At 46.9% G+C, this 19,474-nt stretch overlaps 2 protein-coding genes and 1 pseudogene across 6 annotated transcripts in view; 2 read left to right on the plus strand and 1 right to left on the minus strand.

The window, feature by feature from the left end:
* Positions 1-413: 413 nt before the first annotated feature.
* On the minus strand, positions 414-7,471 carry C6H9orf78 (chromosome 6 C9orf78 homolog). Of its 2 annotated transcripts, none has more exons than XM_059926597.1 (9): positions 7,316-7,471; positions 6,897-6,956; positions 5,553-5,604; positions 5,341-5,411; positions 4,402-4,479; positions 3,620-3,817; positions 2,422-2,558; positions 2,217-2,315; positions 414-762 (listed from the first exon to the last, which is right to left on the minus strand). In XM_059926597.1, exons 1-9 carry the CDS (start codon positions 7,396-7,398, stop codon positions 671-673), a joined length of 870 nt encoding a protein of 289 aa, XP_059782580.1. In that variant the 5' UTR covers positions 7,399-7,471; the 3' UTR covers positions 414-670. The 2 variants fall into 2 exon arrangements, with proteins under 2 accessions (XP_059782580.1, XP_059782581.1); XM_059926598.1 differs by having other exon boundaries at positions 7,321-7,428.
* Positions 7,472-7,620: 149 nt separating this feature from the next.
* The window catches only part of USP20 (ubiquitin specific peptidase 20), a 47,743-nt gene continuing 35,889 nt past the window's right edge, over positions 7,621-19,474 (plus strand). For 3 of the 4 annotated variants that reach the window (XM_059925818.1, XM_059925820.1, XM_059925821.1), the window contains exon 1: positions 7,621-7,717. The gene's annotated coding sequence lies outside the window, so the exon portion shown is untranslated. Of the gene's footprint in view, positions 7,718-7,745; positions 7,841-19,474 lie in introns of those variants that run through there. The other variant, XM_059925819.1, reaches the window with a different exon arrangement.
* On the plus strand, positions 16,424-19,367 carry LOC132368116 (septin-7-like; annotated as a pseudogene).

The raw sequence follows: 19,474 nt of genomic DNA on the forward strand, positions 1-19,474 counted from the left end.
TGAATTTTGCTTTTGAGCTGCCCAACCCCCAGACTCTGAACACATTACCTAGCGTTGGTATAAGAAGACGCAATACAAACAATAAGGCTGGGTCCATTTCATATTTAATACTTAAGTGCTAAAAGTGATAGAAATTGTTTTTTCTTTCATAACGAAAAGAAACAGATAACTTTGTAAAAGTCAGAAAATACTGGTGTCCCTTTGATCTCAACCTAGATTTTTCTGCTGTCAGCTGGATCCACTGTAAACAGTGAAGGATGCATTTCTGAACCCCACTCCAGATACTTGAAAATAGGAGACATGACTGCATATATAATAATAATAAAACCACAATCTAAAGGGTATTATCTCACCCTGAAACACACAACTGTTTCCTCCTGACCCAGGGCAAATATTAGGAAAAAGTCAACATATTTACAAACGAGATTTAATAATGCTCTCAAGAATAGAGTTTGTTCCCAAATAGGAAAACTACACATTGTTTCAAAAGGTTACAAATTCAGTGCCTGAAAAATCCAGCAGGTAAGCAGCAGGACTGATAGAGTCTGTTTTGGGAACTGTCTGCTAGCCAATGAGCAGGCTTCTGTCCAGGAAGCCTTTGATCAGGGGGATAAAGGGAGTGAATGACACTATTTACATCCCACTTTGCACCTCTCCCCTTTAGCCTCCCTCAGTACCGCCTGTTCATCTTCTTGAACTTCTCGTAGTGATAGTCATCCGTGGCCTTCTCGTTAGCAGGACGCTTGCGGTTGGGAGGGGACCCTGAGAAGGAAAAGAGGAAAAGCTGTTTGCCATGCTGGAAGCCAACAACAGGCTTAGCTCCACGTAGGCAAGGACGACTATGCCTGTCTCACTCCCTACAGGAGCCCCAGTGCCTACTCTAGTGAACAGGAACATAGTAGGGCCTCAGTAAGTACCTGTTCTTGGGTGAATAGCAATAAACATGGTGGAGTCAGGTGCCAGTCAAAATATGCTGACCTCAATGTTAGACCAGGTGAACAGCAGTAGCTACGCTTCATTGAGAGCTTGACAACATACCAGGCACGGCACTAAATCTTTTTAGACAGGACTTCCTTTCACCCACCCAGCAATCCTAGCAGGGGCATGTTACCATCTCTGCTCAGAGAGGTTAGCTGATTTGCTCAAGGTCACTCAGGAAGTGAAGGTAGGCTGAGTTGAACCCAAGTCTGGTGCCTCCAATGTCCCTGCTTCCTAGGTATTAATAATAGGAAGCTCTTTGGGAATCAAAGACTACATGGCTAAGGTGTTACAGAAAATAATTTCTCAAGTAGGAAGGACGAAACAGAGCAACAGGCTGGATTTTCAGAAGCCTCAGCAAATTTAGCATTTCCTTAGAATCATCCCATTGTTGATAAGAAAGATGACACCGCCTGGTGCTGGTGAGCACGTGGGAAAGGGGCACTGCTGGATGTTGCTGGCGGGAGAACAAATTAGGATCATTTGGTGAGTTCTCAGAAGGCAGCTTTAGGACATGACATAGGCAAGAATGATCATCATTAAATAGGGAAAAATGGGAAACAACTTAAGTGTCCTGCCAGAGGGAATGGTTAGACTATAGGACCTCTATACAGCAGAATGTGATATGGCCATTGAAAGGGAAAATGTATTTACTGTCATGGAGAGACAGGCAGAGCACACTAAAAAGCTGTGAGATCCTATTAAGTATATATACAGCATATGTATATTTTTTAAAAGTGGGCAAGGTTATACACAGTCAGCCCTTGGTATCTCTGGGTTCCGCATCCATGGATACGGAGGGCTGACCGTGGGACTTGAGCATCCACAGATTTTGGTGTCTGCAGCGGGTCCTGGAACCAGTCCCCCACGGATACTGAGGGATAACAATATATAAAAATGTTAACAGGGGCCGTCTTTGGGTGGTGAAATTATGATTAACTTTTAATTTACTTTTGCTTATTGAAATTTTCTAATTTTTTGAGTCTCTATTATATTTGACAGCCCAGTGAATCCTTAGAGCAAACCCAAGTGGTAAGTTTTATTACTATTCCCATCTTAGAGGTAAAGAAACTGAGGCTTGGACAGGGGAAGGCACGTGACCATGGTCCAGAGAACGGGCTAGAACCCAGATGCCCTGACCCCAAAGCCCAAGCGCCGCCCCGGCCGAGTCCCTCCCCACCCCCACGGGCCCTGGGAAGCGGTCGCGCCAGGCGGCCCGAGGCCTCTGCTGTACTCACGCTCAGGCTCCGGCTTCTCCGTGTCACCCACTCTCAACGGTCGGGCTTTGGGCTCTTCTTTGTTTCTCCGTATGGGAGCATTGAGCTCCTCGTGATAAACTGGACCAAAAGAGAGCAGGGGACGGGTCAGACAGACTTTGGGAACCCAGGGACCTCAACCCAATGGCGTGGGCTGGAGCTGCTTCCCCAGAGATGCGACACTTACATCGGTTGTGCTGCACGTAATTCACAGCCATGTTGGTGGGCACAAAGGATGTCTCACTGTCTTTCTTCTTGTTCTGCTGCTCTGCCAGCAGACGGGCCTTGGCATCCTCCGTGGAAATGATATTTTTTATTTTAGCACTATGGGGAGAAAGGAGCCACACCACAGTGAGATCATCACACCTTTGGGCCTCAGATGGAACTGACTAAAGGGGCTGGCAGCCCCCCCACTGCATAAGGACGTCATCTTTCTTGGGGCACAGCTCTCTACAATTTACCAACTCCCCTGCGGTCAGATTGTCACGGAGCTCTCCCAGCATCGGAGGTGCAGGAGTTACTCTCTTCTGATCAAGAGGAAATTGAGCTGGAGGTCAGGTGAACTGACTAAGGCTCAAAGCTAGGAAGGCCAAAAAGGAAGCGAGAACCCAGAAGTCTCCCAACTTTCTACCACACACATCCGAAGATGATAATGACCACTGTATTTCCTCCACAAAAATCCCCTTTTGGAGCAGATGCTTTGTAGTAAAAATGAAAGAAGGATCACGGGGTGAGTGAGCCTTTATCATTGCTCCTGCTAGAATAAGGCAGAAGAATACAAGGACCTGAATAGAAGAGCTGAAGAGCTGTGAACAAAGGCTAAATAAGAACATTCTTGGGGGCTTCCCTGGTGGCGCAGTTGGTTGAGAATCTGCCTGCCAATGCAGGGGACAAGGGTTCGAGCCCTGGTCTGGGGGGATCCCACATGCTGCGGAGCAACTGGGCCCGTGAGCCAGAACTACTGAGCCTGCGCGTCTGGAGCCTGTGCTCCGCAACAAGAGAGGCCGCGACAGTGAGAGGCCCACGCACCGCGATGAAGAGTGGCCCCCGCTCGCCGCAACTGGAGAAAGCCCTCGCACAGAAACGAAGACCCAACACAGCCATAAATAAATTAAAAAAAAAAAAAAGCACATATATTAAAAAACAAAAAACAAAAAAAATTCTTGTTTTCGGCAGAGTCCCTTGTCTCTTTAACTACTTCTGACCAACCCTTCAGAGAAACTCCTGGCAACAACCATGTCAGCCTGCCACAGAAGACAGTTTATGTCTGTGGGTTTCCAAGGAGACAGGTTAAGAAACAGTCCCTTAACTCTGAACTGGAAAGCAGAGAGCTCGTCCTTTCTGCCTAGGGGCGGGAGAGGCGCGACCGCGGGTCCGAAACGCACTCGATGCCGAGGTCCACCTCCGGGATGCCGCTCAGCATCTGGTTGGACAGCATCTCCTCGGTCTTCTTTGCTGAGGAGACCCGGATGTTTTCCGGCAGTTCGTAAAGGCAGTCCTCTGCGTTCTTCGGCTTGACTTTCTGTTCCTCATGTTCCACGATCCCTTTCCGCTTCTTCAGCTCCGTCTCAATGTACTTCATCCTGAAATAAGATACCCAAAGGCCTCAAAGAGGGGCAGGAGAGCTCACAACTGGTGTCGTTTAAATGAGTGGTCCCCAACACTGGCTCACGGAGCCGTGATGGTTGATGATGAAGTTGCCATCGTTCCATGGAGAAGGAGAAAAACAAAAATAACTTGAGTTTTTAAATCAAGCTAAAAATTTTCAACTTAAAGCACCAACCTATATTATGAGATTCTGTCCTACCACACCATGTGTAAGGTTCTTTGAAGACAAAAAGATAATGGTAGATGGTAGTTTGTTTAACAGCCTTGTTGGCAAAATGAAAAATAGGCAAGTCCATTGTTTATCCCTGCAATTTTGGGCAGGGTGGAACATTACTAGTCAAGGAATCTAAAATTCCAAGAACCACACTTTTAAAGAATTTTTGAGTTTTTCAAAGTCCTCAAGCCTCAGGGGGTGGCGAAAGGGGAGGCAGGGGTGCGAGAGGGGCCAATCTGCTGTCTTTGGATAAGTCTAGAAATGTCATCTGTGACAAAATATCTTGGACTCTGTCTGGCTGGAGCCCTCCCCCAATCTCTTACTGATGAACAGACTGACACCTACATGTCCGCGTCCTCGTCCCTTCGGTTGGTTTCTGCAGAAAATGACGTCCCCAGATGGAGGTCTTCCTCTTCACTGATCCTAAAAAAAGAGAACAGTGAAGCAGAGCCTTAGAGTCACCGCTAAATGAGGCTGAGTGTGATGTTACCTGAATAAAACAAGTATGCAACGAAACGTACAACATCCTGTTTATGGTCAAAAAATATATACATATACATGATATGTAAATAGAAGGAACTCTGGGAACATATGCAAGCACACTGACGGCCTCTGGACATACCTCGGGGGAATGAGTAGATTCGTTTATATTTCACTTTTGTATTATTTTTGTAATTGTGTTTCTATGTTTTCCTCAAAAAAGAAAAACAACTTCCATATGGGTTTGAAAGACAATATATAGGGGCTTCCCAGGTGGCGTAGTGGTTGGGAGTCCACCTGCCAGTGCAGGGGGACACGGGTTTGAGGCCTGGTCCGGGAGGATCCTACATGCCGCAGAGCAACTAAGCCCCTGCGCCACAGCTCTGGAGCCTGCAAGCCACAACTACTGAAGCCCGTGCGCCACAACTACTGAAGCCCGTGCACCTGGAGCCTGTGCTCCACAACGGGGGAGGCCACTGCAATGAGAAGCCTGCTCGCCACAACTAGAGAAAGCCCACGCACAGCAGCGAAGACCCAACGCAACCAAGGATAAATAAATAAATTAAAAAAAAAAAAAAGACAATATACAATGCACCTTTGCAAGAGGTGCCTACCTACATCACTCTAAGTTAACTTTTGAAGAGTTTTTGTTTTCTTTGTTTTTAAACAACGTACCCTTTACAAAGCACAAAGGGTACTCCAAGATGTCCCATTAAAGCTGCGGCAGGACCCAGCTCCCTGGGGGAACACAGACCCAGGCAGGGGCTGCAGGTGAATTTGCCTCTCAGCCAGTTTTGCACTTACTTATCTTTGCCCCTTTCCTTTAGTTTCTTCATGTCCACCATCCCGCCTGTCTTCATCTGAAAGGGATCATCCTGCAGACAGCAAACACAGCCAAGAAGAAGCATCTATATAACTTGCAGTGGAATTTTTTTTTTTTTCTTTTAAGAAAACGCAATCATCCACTGAAGAGCAGCCACATCTTCCCACTGCCCAAGGAGGACCCCACAACTTACCACTAGAGTGGTCTCTTCTTGTACCTTCTCTCCCACCAGCAGGGCTACAGCACTGAGAAAAGCCAAAAAGTCGGGGAGAGAGAGAGAGAAAGGGCACAATTCAGAGATGAGGAGAAACATTTAGGAAGTCTGTAGGTTGCAACATTAGGGCAATGGTGAGATTTGCGGGGTGAACACTGAAGCCGGCTGGAAAAGCCTACAAGAATAACAGGGTCCAAGAAACACTCTAGACGCTGGAGGTGGGGGCAGTGGTGACGTCAGTGGTACATTTTCCTGTAAAGTCATTTAGCATTATCTTGGCTTAGAAATCTCATTTCTAAGATTATGCCTTCAGGGAAAATGAAGCTAAAGACAAATGCAGAAAAATACTATTGCAGCCTTATTTGATGGTGAAATTTTAAAAAATGATGTACAGGTCCCAAAATAAGGGGTAAGTTAAATTATGATATGTACATCTGATAGAATATTATGCAGATATTAAAAAGGTTTTCGGAAAAATTACCCACAATGTGGTTGAATGCTCACAATATCATGAGTTGAAAATACAGTAGTCCCCCTTTATCTGTGGTTTCACTTTCCACAGTGTCAGTCATCTGCAGTCCAAAAATATTAAATGGAAAATTCCAGAAATAAAAAATTCCTAAGTTTTAAATTACCAGCTGTTATGAATGGTGTGATGAATCTCTGCCATCCTGCCCCGTCCCACAGAGGAGGTGAATCATCCCTTTGTCCTGAGTGTCCACACTATACATTACTCACCCATCAGTATAGGAAAAAATAATCTACATAAGGTTCAGTACTACCCAGGCTTCAGGTATCCACTGGGGGTCTCAGAACATAGCCCCCGTGGATAAGAGGGGACTACCGAAGAAGAATAGAATAAAAGTAAAGCTGCTTATCGTCTATTACAAAAAAGAGACAAAACAGACAAGAAACAAACATTAAATGTTAACACTGATCACCTCTGTATGGGAGAATTATGGGTACTGTTTATTTTTATGATTATACTTTTCTAAATTTTCCCAAACTCTTAACAATCAGTGTGCATTTCACAATTAATCACAGTGTGCATTTGACAATAAAAACACTGATCAATGACCTGTTTCTGACCTCTGGAGCAAACTTCAAGATCACAAGGCTCGGGGCATGTCCTGGTTAAACATCTGCAAAAAACGCTTGGACTCCTCCCCAGGCAGTACTAGGTGTAAAGTGTGTCAAGAGAAGGGGCTATGTCTGAGGAGATATTTGTGACAGCGACCGAGTGGGGATGGGGGAGTCGGGGTAGGTGGTGTCTCGGTCATCCCCTCCTCCTCCTCCGGGTCCTCTCCCCCACGCAGTACCCACCTCACCCCGTTGGGCCTCTTCCTCAGGTTCTGCACCTCTCGGGTCTCTTCCAGTTTTAATCTAAAAAAAAAAAAACAAAAGGCAATGCACAGGCTGAGAGACCCTCCACGGAACTCAGAGTCAAAAGGCAGCTTCGACGGACACCCCTGCCCCGCTGCCTGCCCGCAGTGGTCCAGAGGGTGACTCTGCGTCTGGACCCACCAACGGGAGTCAGAACCGCTGCGCATGCCAGGGGCACCTCTCCCAACCATGAGGCCTTGGGGCGGCGGTCTCATCCCTAGGGGCCTCAATTTCTTCGCAGAAGGGGATAACAACCCGGCTCATAATTAGCAATGTTGTCAAAGAGGTGCCTGGCCGGTGGCGAGTCCCCCTAGGCTGCCTCTCTCTTCCTGCCCCGTGGAAGCCCGCCCCAAACGCACCGAACCTCCTCTGAGTCCTGCTCATCGTCCTCCGACTCCGAGTCAGCCCGGCGCCGGCGGAAAGTCTTCCCGGTGACCGGCATAGTCGCGCCAGCCCCACGGTCTAACCGCCGAGCCCCTACGCTGAGATCTAGGATACTTCCGGCGCTCAGCAGTGAGATCAGAGCGCCGGCCCCTGCCCGGCCCGGCCCGGCCCGGCCCCGCCACAAGCCCTCCGGCCCCGCCCCCGGCCCACACCGTTCATCTGACCACGCCCCTACCCCTGGCGTCGGCCTCTTCCGATTGGGCGGCCAAGGGGGAGGAGGCGGGGCGCGGCCGGCCGGGCCTCACGACCCTGCGTTGCGCCGAGCCGCGGAAGGCGCGCTTGGCTGACAGGCGGAGGTGGCGCGGTTGCTACGACAGGTGAGTTCCGGGCCGCAGCCAGTTGCTTCAGGGGGCCGGGTCTCTCGGAGCAGGGGCGAGCACAGTCTAGCTACGGGCCGGCGGGGGCCTGGCCCTGCCTGGTACGCAGAACGCCGCGGCCAGGTGAGCTGAGCCTGGGACCCCTCCCCCCGGCCGCCACCGCCCTGTCCCCTCCTCCGGCCAGCGCCCAGGGGATCCTCTCGGGCCCCAGCAGCCCACTTCGAGCCCCCAGGGGCTCGTTGCTTCTCCGGAACAAGGGCTGCTGTCTCTTTTATTTCTGCCTGGGCCTGAGCCAGCGTTTAAAGCACACGTGTGGCGTCTCGGAGCGCTGACTTGTATTTCCCCGGGGTCTGGGCCCTGACGGGCACTTTTTTCTTTAGGGACAAAAGATGACCACTTCTTAGCGATGATGAATTAAAGTCCCAGCCCCGACTGCCCCGCTAATGATGGCTTCCAGCCACTTCTCCCCGAGGAGAGTCGCGTTTGGTGTTTTGAACCCACCCGGGAGGGTTTGAGGGTAGAGGGTGCTTGCTGGCAGCTTCCCGGGACCTTCGGGGACCTTGTTTTCGTCCTTTGTCACGAGGACTGTCTCTCCGGCCTCCGCCCCTTCTACCCGAGGATGCTGTGAGGATTAAGTTTATTTGAAAAAAAACAGGCATCAACAAACGCTTAGGATATACCTAAATGCATAAATAATGGCTTACGGGACGTCTAGAAAGCCCTTATTAGTTTTTCCTTTCTCAATATACTGTCTGTCCTTTCCTTTGCAAGAACTACCTCTTATTAAACACTTCTTATGTGGCAGGCACTGGACTCAGCATTATTTCATTGAACTCATCCAACAATCCTAGGAAGTAGATTCAGTTACTGTTTTTCACTTTGCAAATGAAGACACCAAGGCTCAGAGAGGCAGTATGTGCCTCAGGTAACACAGCTGGAAGGTGGAGCAGGAATCAGTTACAGGCCTACCTCTGCTGCACCTTGTACACATAAGAGTTCAGTAAATGTTTACTGCGGGTTCCCTGTTCCGGAAGGCCATTCTGAAACAGGGCAGCATTTCTGGAATGCCTTACTTTTCTCTGGAACAGTCTCCTTGGAGGTGGTTGTCCTCTTCCTTGGACTGAGGCAAATAGTAGACTCAGGACTTGTTGGAACAGCCTTTTGGCTTTGATGAAAAGCCGTAGTTTAAAAGCCTCCAAGTCCTGCCCTCTGCAGCCTGGTTCAGCCAAACCCAGATGCACATGGAATCACTGGGCACCTTGTCCGTGGCGGCTGAAGGAGAGGCTCCTTGGGAATTGCTGCAGGAACCCAGGGAGTCGACGTCTGCAGCTCTCACGCTCTCAGAGTTGGCTCCGATTTTGCCCTCCCAGCAGCACTCCCACCGGGGGTACTGGACAGCACTAAGGGGAGGGCTACAAGGTCAAGGACATTTCTGGATCCTCCTCATCTGACATCCCAGGGAGGACCATCTGGTACAGATGCACTGTCCCCGCTGGCCAAGACCAGAGTGCCCACTGATAACCTCCTGGGCTGTAGCAGATCTAATTGAGACTTGTTTAGCAAAAGTCCTGCTGAAAAGTGGCAGCTGTGAATCTGGCAGCGTGTGGCTGGGCTGAGGGGCTGCAGATCCTCTGAGTTCTGCTGGGCCTTTTTGGGGATGGGATGAAACGGCTTCTCAGAGGGAGCCTGTGGGAAATCTGGGTTCTCTTCAGTTCAGAGATAGACCATGTCTTAGTCTGGCTTGAGAGCTTGGTTCCTGAAGGAAATGTCCAGGTTTGGCTTGGGTTTGGGTTAGTGTGCTGGCGCCTTTCTGGAGCCAGGTGAAATGTGGGCTTGTGTCAGTGAGCATTAGTGTCCTTGGGATCCAGCAAAATGATTGCAGTTCACAGCCTGGCCATAGTAAGTATTCAGTGAATGTTTGTTAGACTGGTTTACTTATTCATCAGCTATTTACTGAGCTTTCAGTATACGGAGCAGGCACTGTTTTAGGTGCTTGAAAAACATCAGGGAGCAAAAGAGACTAAAGACCCCTGAACTAGTGGACTTTATGTTCTGACAACATGATAAGTATGTAAAGTATGTTAGAAGGTGATGCCATGGAAATAGAAAAAAATAGAGCAAGGCAAGGGAATCAGGGGTGGGAGGGAGGATTGACTTGCTAATTTAAGTTGATGTTCTGGTTTGCGGTTTGGTCGGTAACATGACAAAGCAGTGGACTGAATTATAGGCCCTGGGTTCAAGTCCCAGTTCTGCCAGGTTGCTGTGTGAGTCTGGCCAGGAACCTTCCCTTCTCTGAGCCATTTTCCCCACCAGAGTCCCTCCTGTGCCGTTTACTGGCTGTGTGACCTTGGCATGAACCTCTCTGATCCTTTTCTGCTTGGTGGTTTTAGGGGTCCTAGTCTGAGTTTCTGCTTAGACCTACTCCAGGGTTTGCAGCTTTTCAGTGACCGTGGCCAGTCACTGCCTCCCGCCTGTTAAGCCCCAGGGACTGCCAGCGTGGGGCAGCACAAACCCCATTAACAGACTCTTGTGGACCCCGGAACAAAGTGCAGTACCAGGTTTCGGGCCATGCAGAGATGTTATCCTAAACTTAAGGAATTTAAGTTGAGCAGAAATTGCTGTGTGAAGAATGACTCAGAAGAGGCACTCGTGAGGGAGGCCAGGGGAAGCTACTCTGGAGGTGTGGGGGTGTGGGTTCAAGGATGTGAAGGTCATCCCCACTCCAGTCTGGCCAGGGCTGTTTGGGAGCTGGTAGAGCTGACAGCTCAGAGCACTGACTTTGGGGCAGGCAGTCCTGGGTTTGAATCCTGGCTCCGCTGCTCAGTAGCTGTGTGGCCCCCTGCCAGTCACTTCGCCTCTCTGAGCCTCCGTCTTTCCTCCTTTAGTGATGGAGGTGGAGATGGATTTAGTTCTCAATGTTGCCCGACCTCCAGAGTGGTTGTGAGGATTTAATGAGGTCTGGTAGTACCCGTTCCAGTACACAGGGCCGCTCCGGGCGGCGGCAGGCAGGGCTTGGCAGGGAAGGAGGTTTGAGGGTCCTGCTTTGAGAGTCGGAAAGATGGTGGGCTCAGTGAATTAAGACTGGTTAAAGGAAGGGGTGTATCTGGGATTTGGGGAAGATGGGGTTGCTTGGAAGTAGAATGGAGAGAAGGCATGAGGGAGGGAAGAGGTACGTGTTCTGTGGGGCGGAGGGCAGCATGGAGGGGCGTGGGCACAGGTGTGTGGGGTGTGGAGTGGCCAGTGTGGTGAGGATCAGGGCAGGTGGGGTCCTTGCGCTGGGGGCGGGCTTGGTAGCATCACCTTCCCGTCCTGAGGAACTGAGCTCTTAGGTGGCAGGAGGATGTAGCCGGAACCCCTAGGAAAGTGATGAGTAATGGGCACCTGAGGCCTGGTCGCAGCAGCTCTGCCAGGCCGAGATGTGCTGCCTCACTGCCTGCGCTCCTGCGCGGGGTTGAGGTGGGTTACTTTCCCCGTCACTCCGTGCAGGCCCCGGGGAGGGGGAACGTGCCTGCCCTTATTCAGGATGAAGCATCTTGGAAGTCTCATCCGGGGCCTGCAACGGGTGGGCTCAGTGCCAGACCTACCGGCCTGCCTCCTTTCTTCCTGCTTTCTCGTCCCCTGAGAGAGGAGGTGGGTCTGGTGGGTCAGGAGGGAGAGGTGCCCTGGGGTCGCTGGAGTGGAGGCGCAACCCCTCTGGCTGGCATCTCGGGCGCTGGCTGTGGGGTGGTGATTCCCAACAGCACAGCGGAGCCGCGGCTCTCAAGAGGGCCCATTCCCGCATCCAGGCCTCTCAGCAGCGCAGATATCTTTCCCTTTCAGTCTTTATTAAACACCTGCTGTGTGCACTCCATTTATTTGCACAGAGGGAAGGGTGGGAAGGGCTGTGAAGGCGGACCCCACCTGGCTCACTTCCCACTGCACCGCTTCCTTGCTCTGTGGTCTCAGGCAAATGGCTTCCCATCTTGGAGCCTCCATTCTTCGTCCATAAGATGAGAAACAGCGGTCCTTACCCAAGAGTGTGTAGTGAAGTGCCGGGCATCGTGCCTAGCTCAGAGCGGGCATCGTGCCTAGCTCGGAGCAGACACTCGAGCTTCTGCTGTTGAGTTAGGGTTACCTTTTCCGAAAGACCCCTCCCTGCTCCCACCTTAAGTGAATTAAAGGGACTCTTTCAAAAGTGTCTATTTTGAGAAACATCAAACTTATAGAAAAGTAAAAAGAATAATAAAATGAAATCTCATTTATACCCTTCACCTGTATTCACCGATTATTAATATGTTTGCCCTGTTTACTGTCTATATATTTATACACTCATTATCACCAGAATCGTTATTGCCGATCTATTTAAGAGTAAGTTGCAGATATAATCCTTTGCCCCTAAATATTTCAGGAGGAATTATCTAAGAACAAGGACACTGTAATACGTAACCAGAAAATGGTTTTCATCTTCAGAAACTTTAACATTGATATAATACTCTATCAGTTTTCCAGGGCTGCCGTAAAGTCCACAGACTGGGTGGCTTAAACAACAGCAATTTATTTTCTCACAGTTCTGGAGGCTGGAGGTCCAAGATAAAGATGTCAGCAGATTTGGTTTCTTCTGAGGCCTCTCCTTGACTTGTAGACGGTGACCTTGATGTGTCCTCACATGGTCTTTTCTCTGGGTGCATCCTTGGTGCCTCTTTGTGTATCCAAATTTCCTCCTTTTATAAGGACACTAGTCAGGTTGGATTAAGGCCCACCCTAAAGACCTCATTGAACTTAATTACCTCTTTAAAGACCTTATCTCCCAATAAGATTACATTCTGAGGTACTGGAGGTTAGGACTTCAACATATGAATTGGTGGGGGGACACAACTGGGTCCATAACAAATACTGTCATCTAATATGCAGTCCATATTCAAATGTGTCAGTTGTTCCACTAATGTCCTTTTCCCTGTTGATCCAGGATCCAATTTTGTCAAGTCTTTTTAGTGCCTTTTCTCTGGAACAGTTTCTCAGCCTGTGTTGAGAAAGGGAATTGATTTGCCCAGAAGCAGAGGTGCTGGCTGCCTTGGGACAGGAACCCTATTTAAGGATTTGCTCCACTCCCTTGGGTCTCTTTTCAGGGCTTTACTTTGATGTCAAAAGCACCAGGAGGTGAGCTTAGATCTTTAAAAGCGTCACCGAGAGCCAGAACTGCGTTAGTCACCTGCTGTGTGTCATACTTGGTGGACATTATACATTTCTCGGCTGGGCTGGTCGGCCTGCACTGTCCTGGGCAATGGAGCCCTGAATGAAAAGCCGATGCAGGACATGTGACTTACGTTCCTACCAGTCTCAGTTTCCAGATCTATAAAACATGGCCAGTAACACAATTTATAGTACTAAGCATTTTTTGAACTTTGTTGCTGTGCAGATAAATACAAACTCTGAGCCGCCCTGCAAGTCCAAGTGATCAGAAGTCGTTAAATCCTTCCCATGCATTGTCCCACTTCATCCTCTCAGTTACCCTCGTTGCTGTCTTTGTCCCCATTTTCCTGGATGAGGAGACTGAGGGTTGGGTGATTTAGCTGAAGATACACACCTTGCAAGTGACAAGAGCAAGGAGCCGAACGCAGGGCTAGCTGTCTCCAGAATCGCCTTGTGTGATTACAGACAACTCCGGGGATGATGGGTGTGGAGCAACTGACGTGTAGTAAGAGCGCAGTGGAAGGTGGCTCCCGTTAGTAATTACAGCATCCCTTGTGGCTGCACACAGGTGCCCTGGTGTTGAAACAGGGAACTCTGTGCCCCATGAGGGCAGTGCCCGGGCCTGGCTTCTTTCCCATCACCCTAAGGAGGTCAGTGTTGGTTAGGGACCAAGATAAAACAAAATGAAAATTTTTAGACGGCTGGGATCAGTAAAGTATGATCCTTGCAGACTCATGCACTTCAGATGTTTCAGATCCTGCATGGAATATTAAGCACCCAAAGTTTTTGGTACTACCACTTGACGTTTTCCTGTACGTAAACTGATTTTTTAAAACTTGAAGTATAGTTGATTTACAATGTCTTGTTAGTTTCAGGTGTATAGCACAGTGATTCAGTTATACATACATACATATGTAAGTGTACATAGGTATATATATGTGTGTATGTAGGTATATATAGGTGTGTTTATATATATATATATATATATATATATATATGTATTCTTTTTCAGATTCTTTTCCTTTATAGGTTACTACAAAATATTGAGTATAGTTCCCTGTGCTATACAGTAGGTCCTTGTTGGTTATCTATTTTATATAGTAGGGTGTGTATGTTAATCCCAACCTCCTAATTTCCCCTTTGGTAACCATAAGTTTGTTTTCTATGTTTGTGGGTCTATTTGTATAAAATGATTTTTAACCATTAACTTTTTTTTTTTTAATTATTATTTATTTATTTATTTATTTTTGGCTGTGTTGGGTCTTCGTTTCTGTGCGAGGGCTTTCTCCAGTTGCGGCAAGCGGGGGCCACTCTTCATCGCGGTGCGCGGGCCTCTCGCTATCGTGGCCTCTCCTGTTGCGGAGCACAGGCTCCAGACGCGCAGGCTCAGTAGTTGTGGCTCACGGGCCTAGTTGCTCCGCGGCATGTGGGATCTTCCCAGACCAGGGCTCGAACCCGTGTCCCCTGCATCGGCAGGCAGATTCTGAACCACTGCGCCGCCAGGGAAGCCCCTAACCATTAACTTTTTAACTAATGTTAGTAAACCTTAAACTTTCTATGTTGCTCATACACTGTTGGGAGGCAGGTAAATTTATATAATCTTTCTGGAGGAAAATTTGTTCATATATATCAAGTGCCTTCAAAACAAACATTTTGACCCAGTGATTTTTCCTGTGGTCAAAGATGTAGTCAAAGTTTTATATTCTAAAATATTCCTGACTGCCATATATCTAGTAACAAAACACATACACACACACACACACACAAATATCCTAAGTGTCCAACAGTAGGAGAATGGTTAAGTAAGGTACTGTAGAGCTTAAATTGTATGTGGTGTAATATTATTCAGCCATTAGAAATGAAGTTGTTGAAAAGAAATCTAGTGACGTGGGAAACATATATAATATAAACCAAAAAAATCTGTATACAAACTATAGCTGTTATAGTCTGGTTTAGTTTTAAAATTTATATGTTTATACATATGAATAAGACTTACCAAAGCAGTAACCAAATTTTTTTCTGTATAGAAGGATTACAGGTGATTTTTATTTCATTTTGTGTTTGTCTGTTTTCCAGCTTCTGTGGTGGTCTATATTAATTTCATTAAAACCAAACAAAAATGCCGTTTTCTCTTTGCAGGATAGGTAGGAGAAGATGAAAATTTTTAATCCAGCGCAGAAGTTCATGAGGCAAAAACAAAGGTGTTAGAGCAAATCTTCTTCCGAATGAGTCACAAGGTGAAGCGTTGTACTTTTAAGCCATCCAGGTGGCGGCTGAAGCACTTCCTCTGCTGGGGCTTCCGGGACCCCTCAGGTGCTGCTGCCCCTCTCTGAAATGGCCCTCAAGTGTCCTATTCACACTCTGTGGGCCTGGAGAGCTCCAAGGGATGAGGTTCTCCTCCCCCAGGGTGCTCTCAGGAGTCTGCAGAGAAGCACGGGCAGACGCGAGAGGGGCAGCCCCACGTACCAAAGAGGCTGGACACATGCGCCTCTTATTTTCGAAACTTTAAAAATTATACTTAAAAGTAACCTATTAGGGTCTGCGTTACAAAAGCAACACAAATTCGTTGCAGAAAATGCAGAAGAGCAAAAAAAGAGGAAAAAAAATCACTTGACTCCATCCTCCCAGAGAGGAGGAGAGCACCCTTTCTGTAGGTGCAAAAACAAAATTATTTTACCAAAGTGGAATTTTACTATAACAGCGTTTTATAGCTTTTTGACTTTTTTTTCCTTTTCCATTATGGTTTATTACAGGATATTGAATATCGTTTCTGTGCTATACAGTAGGACCTTATTTATCCATTCTATGTATAATAGTTTGCATCTGTATAGCTTTTTTTTTAAATAAATTTGTTTATTTATTTATCTATTTATTTTTGGCTGCTTTGGGTCTTCGTTGCTGCGTGTGGGCTTTCTCTAGTTGCGATGAGCGGGGGCTACTCTTCGTTGCGGTGCGCAGGCTTCTCATTGCAGTGGCTTCTCTTGTTGCGGAGCATGGACTCTAGGCACACAGGCTTCAGTAGTTGTGGCACGAGGGCTTCAGTAGTTGTGGCTCACGGGTTCTAGAAGCACAGGCTCAGTAGTTGTGGCGCACGGGCTTAGTTGATCCGCAGCATGTGGGATCTTCCCGGATCAGGGCTCGAACCCGTGTCCCCTGTATTGGCAGGCGGATTCTTAACCACCGCGCCACTAGGGAAGCCCTGTATAGCTTCTTGACTTCCGATTCATTCAGCAAATATTTACTGAGAAGTTACTGTGTTCCAGGTGCTGTTTTAGGTATTTGGGATACAACAGTGCATAAAACAGATCCCTGCCCTTAGGGGACTCACATTCTTGAGGAAAGATAGGAATTAGACAAACAAACAAACAAAAACCCCCTGCAGTCTAGTGGTTAGGACTCTGCGCTTCCACTGCAGGGGACCTGGGTTCGATCCCTGGTTGGGAACTAAGATCCTGCCTGCTGTACAGCGTAACCAAAAAAAAAAAAAAAAAGATAAATGACCAAAATGATTATAGAGCATGCCAAGTACGGGCCAGGATGGACAGAGGGCCTTTCTCGAAGGAGAGTAGCGGGGTAGGGTGGGACTGCCTTCAGCAGGGTGGCCAGGGGACCTGGTCAGGGGACAGTGAAGCTGAGACCTGAAGGATGAGAGAGGGAGAGATACAATGAGCAGCATGGCAGGGCACCAGTGGGGACCAGTGTCTTTCCTGGTCATTGAGTATTTTACTTCATTATACCCCGTCCCAGCTTTTTCAAAATTTTTTTAATGGTGTCATATTATATGTATTCTTCTGCAACTTATTTAAAAGTTATTGTATTTTATTTTAGTTTTAAAATGTCAGTAGAATACATATAACATAAAATGTACCATCTTAATCATTTTTTAGTGTACAGTTTGCTGGCGTTAAGTATATTCACAGTGTTATGCAACCATCACCACCATCCATCTCCAGAACTTTTCCATCTCCCCAAGCTGAAACTCTGCACCCACAAATCAACTCCCCATTCCCCCTACCCTTGACAACCATCATTCTACTGTCTGTCTCTATGGATTTGACTCCTCTAGGGACCTCATATAGGTAGAGTCATACAGTATTTGTCCTTTTGTGTCCGGCTTATTTCATTTCGCATAATGTCATCTAAAACATTCCAAGACTATAGAAAGTTCTCTCTTGCCTCTTTGCAGTGTAGCCTTACCTTCTGCCCCAGGCAACTACTGATCCAGTTTCTATCACTGCAGATTAGTTTCCTCTGTTTTGAAATTTCATAAAAGTAGAATCATATAATGTGTACTTTTTTGTTTCTTTGACTTCTTTTCCTCAGTTTAATGTTTCTGGAATTGATTCATGTTGCCTTGTGTATCAGTAGGTCTTTCTAATGCCATGTATTCTATGATATGAAAATACCAGTAGTTTGCTTCAGTCCCCTGTTTGTTGGACCTTTAGGGTCTTTCCAATTTTTGGCTATTATGTATAAAGCTATTATGAGTGTCTGTGTACAAGTCTTTGTGTAGCTGCATGATTTCATTTCTCCTGGGAAAATATCTAAGAGAGGAATTGCAGGATCCTATGATAAGTACAAGCTTAACTTTGTGGGAAACTGCTAAACTATTTTCCAAAGCTTTTTATACCACTTAACACTCCTATCAGAATATATGAGAATTCCTTTACAAATTCAGCAACAGCTGGTAACGTAGGTTATTAGTTTTAGATATTCTTGGGTGTGTGAGATGTTATCTCATGGTTTTAACTTAAATGTCTCTGATGGCAGATGACGTTGAGTGTGCTTTCATGGGCTCGTTGGCCGTTCTTACTTGGTGAAGTATCTGTTCAATCATTTGTCCATTTAACAAAATTGGACCATTTATCCTTTTCGGAGTTGTAAGAGTTCTTTGTATATTTTGGATATTTGTCAGATACAGGTTTCATGAACATTTTCTCCCAGCCTGTAGCTTGCCTTTTCATTTTCTTAACAGCATCTTTTGAAAAGAAAAAGTTTTAATTTTGAAAAAGTCCAGTTCATCAATGTTTCCTTTTATGACTGATGCCTTTTGTGTCCTGAGACCTTCGCCAGCTTCAAAGTCGCCAAGATTTTCTCCTGTTTTTTCCTCTAGAAGTTTCAGAGTTTTAATTTGTTTGTTTAAAGTCTGTGATCCGGAGACTTGGCGGGCTGCTCCGTGCCCAGGCTGGTCCTGGAGGGGCTGTTGGTCGACGGGAGGGTCAGGGTGAGGTCCGGGGCTGCGGTGGAGGGGAGGTCAGCCGCAGCACCGTGGTGGCTCAGCAGACGGACCTTGAGGGCTCCGTGGGGTTTGCAGATCTCCCACATCAAGTGTACAGCAATCAGTGAAGAGAGCGGTTGAATTCACACTTAGGGTTCTACATTAAGCAACTCGTTATTCCTCACGGATTTGTATTCTCCAGAGCATCCAGGTCCTTCCACAGAATAAAAAAGACCGTATAGGTGGAACAATCCAAAGTTTTCTTCGAAGAAGGTGGTGTTCAGTTGCTGCTCAAAATAGTTGATGCCCTGGGGTTTGGAGATGCAGTCGGTCATAGTAACTGCTGACAGCCTGTTACTGACTGCATTGATAGTACATGCGAGGACCACCTAAGTGCAGAATCTCGAGTGAACAGACGTTAGATGCTGGACAACAAGATGCGGTGTTGTTTACACTTCGTTGCTCCTTCAAGACATGGACTTCAACTACTGGATATCGAGTTTATGAAGTGTTTGCATGAAAAAGTGAGTATTATCCCACTTATTGCCAAAGCTCACACCAGAGAAGTGCCAACAGTTTAGAAAACAGATGATGAAAGAAACCCAAGACTATAAAATTAAAATACGTGAATTTCCAGAAACAGATGATGATGAAGAAGAAAAACTTGTTAAAAACATGGAGGACCGTTTACCTCTTGCTGTGGAAGGTGGCAATACTGTCATCAAGGTTAATGGCAAAAGGGTCAGAGGAAGGTGGTATCCTTGGGGTATTGCTGAAGTTAAAAGTGGTGAACATTGGGATTTGACAATTCTAAGAAATATGTTGCTAAGAACACACATGCAGGACTTGAAAAATGTTATTGGTAACGTGCGCTATGAGAACTACAGAAGCAGAAAACCTGCAGCTGTGACTTACAATGGAGTTGATAACAACAAGAACAAAAGACAGCTTCCTAAGAGCCCCCTGGCACAAATGGAAGAAGAAAGAAGGGAGCGTGTAGCTAAGATGAAGTTGGAGATGGAGCAGGTGTTGGAGATGAAGGCCAAAGAAAAAGTTCAAAAGCTGAAGGACTCTGAAGCTGAGCTCCAGCGGCACCATGAGCAAATGAAAAAGAATTTGGAAGCACTGCACAAAGAATTAGAGGAAAAATGTCATCAATTTGAAGATGAGAAAGCAAACTGGAAAGCTCAACAGTGTACTTTCGAACAACCGAACTCTTTGAGAACCATGGAAAAGAATGAGAAGAAAGGGAAGCTCTTTTAAACCCTCTACTGACCACCAATTACATTAAAGTCTGTGATTCATTTCTAAATGATTTTTGTTTACGATATGTAGGGTAGGGGTTAAAGTTCATTTTTTTTACCATATGG

This window comes from Balaenoptera ricei, chromosome 6, assembly GCF_028023285.1.
Source record: "Balaenoptera ricei isolate mBalRic1 chromosome 6, mBalRic1.hap2, whole genome shotgun sequence".
NCBI classification, from domain to species: domain Eukaryota; kingdom Metazoa; phylum Chordata; class Mammalia; order Artiodactyla; family Balaenopteridae; genus Balaenoptera; species Balaenoptera ricei.